Source organism: Haliotis cracherodii, unplaced genomic scaffold (genome assembly GCF_022045235.1).
Source record: "Haliotis cracherodii isolate W230 unplaced genomic scaffold, xgHalCrac1.p SCAF_12, whole genome shotgun sequence".
NCBI lineage: Eukaryota > Metazoa > Mollusca > Gastropoda > Lepetellida > Haliotidae > Haliotis > Haliotis cracherodii.
The window spans coordinates 38,487,608-38,497,515 of NW_027266267.1; the positions used below are offsets into that span (position 1 = coordinate 38,487,608).

The 9,908-nt window shown below is 39.0% G+C and overlaps 1 protein-coding gene across 1 annotated transcript; it reads right to left on the bottom strand.

The window, feature by feature from the left end:
• Positions 1–3,473: 3,473 nt before the first annotated feature.
• On the bottom strand, positions 3,474–7,542 carry LOC139457874 (transmembrane protein 218-like). Its single transcript, XM_071239222.1, has 3 exons — positions 7,364–7,542; positions 6,728–6,830; positions 3,474–3,915 (listed from the first exon to the last, which is right to left on the bottom strand). The coding sequence occupies exons 1-3, from the start codon at positions 7,468–7,470 to the stop codon at positions 3,775–3,777; spliced, it is 351 nt and encodes a 116-aa protein (XP_071095323.1). The 5' UTR covers positions 7,471–7,542; the 3' UTR covers positions 3,474–3,774.
• Positions 7,543–9,908: the final 2,366 nt, after the last annotated feature.

The following is a 9,908-nucleotide window of genomic DNA, read 5'->3' on the forward strand; positions in this document are numbered from 1 at the left end:
AGCTATATGACGGCGGTCTGTAAATATTCGAGTCTGCACCAGACAATCCAGTGATTGACATCATGAGCATCAATCCACGCAATTGAGATTCAATGACATGCATCAACCAAGTCAGCGACCACCCGATCCCTTTAGTCGCCTCTTATGACAAGCACAGTCGCCTTTTATGGCAAGCATGGGTTGCTGAAGACCTATTCTACCCCGGATCTTCACGGGATGGGATGTCTTCAGATCTTTGTTTAGCGGTAGCGAGAACTAAGGTCTGATTTTAATGAGATTGCACAATCTATCTTCATGAGAAATCAAACCCAGGCCTTCAGATGAAGAGTGAGAACTTTAACCACAAGGCTTCTCCACCACCCCAACTGACCTTATAAGCCAGTTGACAAACAAGCATAGTTACACTTCAACAAAAATAAATAGTTTATTTACATATTTACAAAATTCATTGATTCAAAACAAGGTCACTTGCATACACGCATGTTGTGTCAATAACTGTTGAGGCTACCAGCCCCAGTTTGGCTCTCGTCATCATTTAAGAGAGTTTTAGTGTTCTCATATGGACTAATTTTCTGAGCTTATGAAATGATACAGAATATAAACACAGAATACAAATCGACACGGGTTCTAGACACATACGCAAATCACAGATTGTACATGTCATTTTCTGTGTCGTGAGTGTATGAGTTTTTACGCTAGGGTTTCGATTACATTTTTCATTGGGTAACCAATACTTTTTCACTCATGATTTCATCACTCCATAGGGTTTTTCCCCAAATTAGTGAACATTTTATGATTTTAATGTTTTAGATGTCTATAACTGTTATAGGCTTGACTCGGAAAGTAAATTAGCTCGAAATTGTGTTTAGCTCCTTTGTACACAAGCTGAAAAAGCTTCATTGGGTATTTACGTGTGCTGTTTCTATACATTTGAGTTTTTCATTTAATGCATGCATTTCTGTACGCAAGTTAATTGAAAGTAACTGGATTTTGAATATTTTAGTTTTTTGTTTTTTTTCTTTTGTTTTTTTTTCTTTTTCTTTTTTTTCTTTTTTTTTTTTTTTGGGGGGGGGGGGATTTTACGCAAGACACTGCTTATCTGTAGCTCTGAACGTTATCGCAGTCATATCACGGCATGCAGCTTAATGTGGGAGGAAAGCCCGAAGTGATGCACGCCTAAGATGTTTACCACTTTGGTAAAACCGACAAACATTGGAATGCTGCTTACAAACCTAGAAACATAACCGAGGGGAACCAGGATTTGAACCCATGATCAAGGGACACAACTCTGCACAGCAAATTCCAGCACCTTAGATGACTGGGTAAGAAAACATATTCAGAGAATCAGGATAACAGCTCAGAGGGACAGAGGTCATAGACGTTTTTCAACTTTAGTGAAAGCACAAGCATGCCAAAGGATTTACCGAGGTCTATGTCTAGTAACAGGGAGGATGCGTTTGGAGTGAATTGCTACTCCCAAGACAACTGGGCCACCAGTGTCCCCATTTTCACTTTAACTGGTGGTAGGAAATGATTTAATTCGTGTTCAATACTACACTCATTCGAAGAATGTTGTCGGAGTATAGTGACACACTATTAAACAAGTCGCTGAGCCTGACCAATCCATTTAGTAACACTGTACAAGCAGAGTTTGCTGGGGCCACTTCTGGTAACCTGGAGTCCCAGGTCAGGACAACACTATTCATCAGCATAATCAAATTCAAAGGACATTTAAGCTCCCCAATCGAATCCAACCCAGGTCATCGGTGTGTCGAGCGAACGCTTTCCACTAGGCTACCCCTCCACCCCTCAAGTTGTTACAAAGGAACTGATCACTTACATTTTCTTCCTGGTCAGGAACAGATTTCAACAGATTTTCTTTATGAAAAGATACTTTAAGTTAAGTTACTGGAGAAGAGGCTTGGTCAGGAAAACTCAACATATTCTCAAGGCACATTAACCAATGTTCAAGGAGCCTTACAAGGCAATATCAATCTTCAATGACTTTTTAAGTCAGACCTCAAAACTGAAGGCCTTATCAAGCCTGTATGAAGTCTGACATTCTGTGGACAGTTAGGAGATGAATATTGTGTCATCATTTACAGAGTTAGAAGATGCAGCTGAGTCTTCATTGACGGAGTTAGGAGATGTACCAATGTGTTTTCAGATTTGTGAGTTATTGAGTATGTGACAACAGTATTAAAATCTCAAGCAAATTTCAAAACACATTTATATCAACAGAGCTAACACACAACCTATCAACCAACTTCTGAAGCATATATTCTCTATGTTTGACATGACTTCACTCAGGAATACAGCATGCTGGTACAAGATGACATAATGATACAATGGATGACACGCCATAATTCTGTGATTACTGAGCTCGCCTGGATGTGATAAAGAAAGCCCTAATCAATGTTGTACTGATAAATATTGGTCAAACTTGATGTATAATATAATGCTATCCATTTTACCAAGTTTAGTAACATGTTTCAGAAAAAAAAAAATGATTCGAGTGAGTGAGATCGGTTTAACGCCGCTTTTAACAGTATTCCAGTTTTATCGCGGCGTGTCAGCTTAAAGTGGGAGGAAAACCCAAAGTGATGCAGGTCTCAGACGTTTACCACTTCGGTGAAACCCACGAGCACGGGTATGGTGCTGACAAACCTAGAAACATAATTGGGGCGAACAGGGATTCGAACCCACAATCATAGGTTTCTGGCGTGCCCAAGGGATGCAACTCTGTGAATCGCGGCGCCTTAGACGACTGGGCCACCCATGCCCCCAAAAGATTCAAAGAAAAGTATTTACACACAGTGAAAAGTCAGAAAGGATCCACGTTCCACAGCCATGTCATCTTTTTCAACCAATCAGACTGCAGCACACACTCCCATTCATTTTACAATACCGGTATATCAAATTTCCCTACAGTGAAGACTACTTTCAAGACTTCTAGGTAATTTTTTATCATCCCAAACTAACTCCCACAGTAGACATGCTTGGGTGAGATCAAGTGATATCTACATTGTAGATATCGCTGGAATGAAATTGCATCACAATACTTTGCAGACCATTGTGACATCATTGGTTGTTACCATGACATCACAATCAAATGACATCACTAATGGCTCGGCTACTGAAGCTGTTAGCAGTACTTTTTACACTTAAGACACTGCTTATTACTGTCTACAAACTGAAAAAGGTGGAAGAATGATGTTGGATGATAAATAAAATCTCACCCTCGTGTCTTTTGATATAAAATATATTTGCAATGCTCCAGACAACCTTGTCTCCACATGCGTGTATCAAGCCTCAGACATTCTATTTTTTAAGACTAGTCTAGCGGGCTAGTGCAAACGTTTATTCATTCATCCTCAGTGTTTGTAACTAGTCCTATTTGAACGAGACTAAGTTGTTCAATATGTGAACATATTTTGTTAGCAGAGCTCCAGATAACTTTTTGAGCAATTTTTAATTGGGTAACCAATAATTTTTCACTCATGTATTCATCACTCTATTGGGTTTTTCCCAAAATTTGTGAACATTTTAAGATTTAAAAAAATGAAACAATGTTTTAGATGTTCTAAATATATAGGCTTGACTCGGAAAGTTTTAATCAGTTCAAACATGTAGCAAAATTGAAGCATCAAGAACTGGTTCAGAATTACAGCCCTCAAATGATTCTAGTCAATGAGAACTGCCATCATTGGATTTTTACTTGTCCTCAGCACAATTTAGTAGTCCAGGACTAACGGACCAGCAGGAATTTATGCATCATCCTCGGAGTCTCCTGATGGGTTTGGCATAGATGGGTTGCATGGCGTGAGATGTCAGGTAGAGCCCCAGCCCCACCAGGACGAACAGTGCACACACAGCAATCAGACCGGACCTGTAGATGATGGCGTAGTCGTATATCTGAAACATTAAACACCTCTGTGTCAGTGAATCTGATTTGGTCATTGTTTTATGAGCAGTAAGCAATATAACGGCTACATCATGGAACCTTTCAAAATATCAGACAAACTTGTTGAGTGGTTGCATACGTGTCCTAAACAGGTGAAACACCAGCATGTTCACAAACTAAGGACCGTAAACAGGTTGACAGCCAAAGGAAAACCAACAGCTCGGCAGATCCTGTCATGACTAAGGGAAGAAACTCTGCATAGCAACTCCTTACACAGCTGTGCTTCCCCAACTACCAATGATTTGACAAACTAAATCACCAGGAAAGGAAATATACATAAGGCAGCACCAGTCTGTGCCAAAAATTAGTCTTCCAGCCCAAACTTGGCTCTATTGTTTAGAGTTATCATATAGTATTTTGTAAGCTGAGCTAACAAGACCAAACAGAATTTTGCTAGACTCGGGCTTATGACGAGTGGCTAAAGTCACAGAAAGCTATAAATCTTCTTGGCACCATGCCTTGCTGGTGTGGATTGTTAATCAGGTACTCTGTGCCTGACTAAGTGAGTGAGTTTTAACACTGTTTAGAAAAGTATTTCAATTACCGTATTCGACGTAATAAGCGCCCTGGTCGCTCTCAAAATTAGAAATAGGGGGCTCTTATTAGATTATTATTTTGGTGAAAAAAACAGAGTTGAAAGATAAATTTCATGGTTTTTGCTGACAGCCTGAAATGTTTATGTATCATGATGTATGACAGATATATTTTTCCAGAATTTAATTCCCCATAATTAACGGTGCATATAACACATGAGTGCGTATTATATGCGAATAAATAAGTCTTGTGTACATTGATCAATCAGAAGGGGTGCTAATTGGGATTGTTCACTAGCCAATATATTTGCAAATATCGCCGTGGGCGCTTATTAGAACTGGGCGCTTATTACGTCGAATACGGTTAATGACTACAAGTCAGCTTAATGTGGGTGGTCGTATGGTGTTGACAAACATGGAATGGGCTATACATTCCCACAAAGTGTGAATACTGCACATTGTGGCTGAAAGGAACCTCCTATCCTGAAGAGTACCGAGAAAATAGCTATATATTTCCTTGGTTACTATGTGTATTTTAATATAGGTTTCGGAAGATTTTATTTGAAAGACCTAATATTTTGTTTTCTTACATAATGGATCATGTTATCCATTCTGATGCGTAGCAAATAAAGTCACCAGCTTCAACTTAATGTACTTTGTAGCCCCATACATCAATGCAATGTCTGCTTGGTCAATGAACTATTGACTATCATTCTTTATAGGTTTTGATAGGGGATGCAAATCATTTTGGGCATTTCACTCAAATACTGTACACAGTTTCTAAAGTTACTCAATTGAGCGATTTTACCTCTAAACATAGATGATTTTAAGAATGACATTACATGAAAAAGAGATTATAACCGTCATGTGTTTCTGTTTTATATATATAATATGTTAGGAATAGACATATATACTGTGAAACAACTGTTGTGTCGAACTTTTATGTGTCAAAGTAATGGTTGTCTCGAATAAAAGCTTGGCCCCTGTGTATTCCTTCATTATTCATCATTGTTTAAACTCGAATGTTATCGGTCAACAAAGTTAACAGGTAGTCATGGAGAAAAGATGTACTACACATCTACTACTCCTTCGTATAGAGAATGGATGGTCGCTGATGGCCATGGGATATATAATGCTTTTTATTGATATTTTGGAAAATGTGCCTTAGGAAATTGAGCTTGAATTTCAGAAATTTAAAACATGAAGAAGAGAAGATATTTCAGACGTCTATTCTGCCAAATTGCCAAATCCTGTGAGATTTTTCTTCAATGTATTGTTTATATTGTTTTATGCCTCACTCGGCAATAACACAGCTGTGTCACGGTGTCATGTAAATAATCGTCATCGTGACTGGCCAGATAAACAAGAGTTAGAGCTTAATACTAGCTGCTAGCCTAGGGCTAATACAAATTAATGCAGGCTACTACAAATTTCCCAATTGTTTAACATTACAAACCAGTGATAACTATTTTGAGTAACAGTCCAATGGTGAACATTGGAAGTTCGGAGCCCCCTTGAACTATGCTTACCCCAAGGAGCAGGACAGCGTGACTACAACCACAGGACCATGAAACTAATAATAATAATAATAATAAACAAACTCGCCAAAAACTCATAGACGAGGCCGTACACGGAACAGTTTTGCACATATGTTTATGGTAATAGATGTAATGATGAAGGTTTTAAAAATTAAAAATAAAATCGAGGCAAAGTATGGCCATATGGCTACAAGTATTTTTTTTTCCAGGTAGCCAGTTGTAAAATGAAGAAGTCAAGCTAATATTGTAGGTAGCCAAAACCATTTGTAATTATTTTTTATCAAATACTCGAACACTGATGCAATTTATGTTACTAGATTATATTGGTATATCGTTCAGGCTTGCTTATCCAATGAGCACTGTCAACTAAAATAAAGTACTAATTACATTAATATATATGTATTTCGGTTCGTTGTTGACTTTAGGAGGAATTATTAGCAGACGTGTTTTCCAAGATCAGCTTTATTTATTTTTGTGTCACCAGATGTGTAACAATAGAATTTAGTCACCACAAGATATTTTTTAGGTCATTTGGCTACCTCTGAATTTTAGACGGTACCCAAACTGAAATTAAAGTCGCATTGGCGACCATTTTAGTCGCAACTTTGAGGCCTGATTTGGCCTTGTCTACGAGTTTTTAGCGAATTTGTTATTTAGTATTATTAGTTACATGGACCTGGGTTACAACCTACTTTCACTTCCTCCTCCGCTGAGGGTGTCTGTGGTTCCCGGGGGATGAACACAAGAACTATTGTCAGAAATCCCCCGATAAAGATCATCACTGGACCCATGTTGCTGGAGAGAAAAGAAACGTACATATAGCATTTGTTTGTTCGTTGTTATATGTAAATAAATCGTGTTAAAGACCAGTCTCATTTGCCACATCACCTAGATATATTGGTATTGGTGTATCAATGTATTAGGGCCTATTTGAACGGGATACACAACATTTTATCATTGTAACAACAGGTCCTGCTGGTCAAAAAATAATTAATTCATTTTGAGTTTTTTACCCACACTAAATTACATGTAATCTGAACATATTTGTTCGTGATTATAGCCGGGTCAGTTTATACCAAACATGTCAAGATTGGTGTAAGTTTTATGATGATAGGATAGACACAATTTTAAGGATAACAACTTCTTTAATACTGTAAAAAGCGACGTTTCGGTATAGATCCTTATACCGTTGTCAAGCAAGACCGAAACGTCGCTTTGTACAGTATTAAAGAAGTTGTTATCCCTAAAATTGTGTCTATCTTGTCATACGCCAACTTCTAAGTAATGCCTATCAAACAAGTTTATGATGATAGCTTAACAACACTCACGAAATCGCTGTTTGCGCCCTTGAAAACACAAGGCAGAGTAAAATACATAATGTCCAGATGAAGGCCAGAACGAATATACCCTCTCCAACTCCAAGAACCCTCGCCATTTTCCTAGGATCAAACCAAACACGCCGCCAAAATCGAACTCATGTCAGAACAGCGTCCTTAGTGAACAAACATGGCGGCGACAGGTGCTCGGCTGTAACGGCAAATTTCATTGGTCGGTTAGCGGGCATTCACTCTTGAGTCTGATGTAGTGTATTTTAAGACGTTTCACTCAATACACATGACGCTGTCGCCTTTATCAATGCCATTATATTTTCATTAAGTATCGATTTTTTTCAAGCGGAAAATTAATTTAATGTCTTAACACTATTGGAAAAGTTTCAAACATATTTAAGATGACGTTACAGAAAAATCTGACGAATGTTTTTTTTTAAATTTTATTTTACATTTTACTCCAGGCGTGTTCATTATTTTGAAAGAGAAAATTCAGCACACCCATCCCCCTCTACCTCAAATATATCAACACATTTATTTTAAAACGTTGTTGAGGGGACATTGTTTTTTTTTATTGATATATGCCATTAAAACAATTATCATCACAATCCGAGTTAGCATTTGACCTCCTGTTTGTTGTTTTGAGTGGTGGGGCGGTCGGGTAGCCTAGTGGTTAAAGCGTTAGCTCGTCACGCCAAAGACCCGTGATATTGCTGGAATATTGCTAGAAGCGGCGTAGAACCATACTCACTCACTCACTCACTGTTTTGAGTGGTGGTAATGTGTATGCCAGTTATATCACTCGGGCTGGTAAATATAATCCAGTCTAAAAATCTGGAGATACAAATCCCCCCTACTTTGCTTCACAAGCCTGGAATATTAATTTAGGTGTATAAATGCTCGATATTCAATAAAAAATCATTTCCTCCACTTTGAACTTTGTATCGTCTTATATACTTAAAATATGTAATGAGCCAAATAGCTTGTCAGGTCAAAAAAATGAAATTGACAGCTCTACTTGAAGGCGGGCGTGTCTAAATAACGGAATAGGCCTACATTTGTCTAAATATTGTCTAAACTGTATGTTTCTTCGAGTGAGTGAGTTGAAATTTTAAGTCGCATTAAGTCGCCGTATCGTGACAAGCACAAATTATACACTAATAATAATACCTAAACCATGTAGACGATGGACAGTGAAATAACTAGAGTAGCGCAGATTTTATTAGAGCAATAACAAGTTATGTCTATTATTTGACAGTACAATATCATTGGTTGGTTTGTTGTTTAACGCCGCACTCAGTAATATTCCAGCTATATGACGGCGGTCTGTAAATACTCGAGTATGGACCCGACAATCCAGTGATTAATATTATGAACATCGATGCACGCAATAGAGATCGATGACATGCATCAACCAAGTCAGCGAGCCTGACCACCCGATCCCGTTAGTCGCCTTTTACGGCAAGCTTAGATTGCTGAAGACCTATTCTATCCCGGATCTTCACGGGTCCAGTACAATATCAAACCATGCTATTGATCGCCAACAACCACAGGTAGCTACCGCGGGGACTTACGGTTTATCTGCTACCTGCATTCTAGGCCATCAGGACGTACACCAACCCTCCAGCTACTGGCGATTATTAGCAGGACAACCCGAAAATTACGATAATATATATTCTACGATTAAAGCCATGGACAGAAGAAAACTAATTTGAATGATGTGTCCTTACATATCCTCTCAGGGGGACAATTGTGCACTACTTCAATCCCCTTCGGGGGTCATGGTGGGGCCCATGCAGTCATCCGGGGCGCAGCAATTTGCTGTGGAAAAGTTACGTCTCTTGACACGCCAGAAACCTCGGATTGTGGGTTCGGATCCCGGTTCGCCCGATTGTTTTCAGCACCAAACGGTGCTCGTGGGTTTAGCCAAAGTGGTAAACGTCTAAGACCTGCATCACTTTGGGCTTACCTCCCACATTAAGCTGACACGCCCTAATCTCATTAAAATCAGATCTTATTTCTGGCTGCCGCCAAACAATTAGCATTAGCGAGAACTTTAGCGAGTCTAATTTTAATGAGATTGGACACGCCCAGATATAACTGGAATACTGTTATAAGCTGCGTTGAAAGCCTTTCGCAGGTACAGCGACCAACAATCACTTATACACATTTATTTTAACCAAATTAAAAGTTCAATTGGAGTTAAACGTTGAAAATCATATCCGCAATATCACAACATGTAAGACGAATGTTGGAGTCCCGGCCGCGTCATACCAAAAGACTTTAATAGCTGGTACTTGCTGTTACCCTGCCTGGCACGTGGCGTTAAGGGGTTAAAACAAGGACTGAGTATACTGTGTCTGAGTGGGGTATTCATGTTAAACTGCGGGATGATATCTCAGTGGGCTAGCACTATAAATCGCCATCAGTCCGGACTAGTACAGGCAGCCAAACATACACATGTGCATGCACGTCGCTATATAAGTGTTATACACATGGACGCAACGCTAAGCCCCATTTCACCTCACCACCTCATCAATTGGGG

Excerpts from the sequence above, each read along its gene's own strand:
- LOC139457874 (XM_071239222.1), bottom strand. The coding sequence starts at position 7,470 with ATGGCGAGGGTTCTTGGAGTTGGAGAGGGTATATTCGTTCTGGCCTTC. Across the intron at positions 6,831-7,363 it reads AGGGCGCAAACAGCGATTTC|CAACATGGGTCCAGTGATGA; the intron begins GTGAGTGTTGTT and ends TTTTCTCTCCAG. Across the intron at positions 3,916-6,727 it reads CAGCGGAGGAGGAAGTGAAA|ATATACGACTACGCCATCAT; the intron begins GTAGGTTGTAAC and ends TTAATGTTTCAG.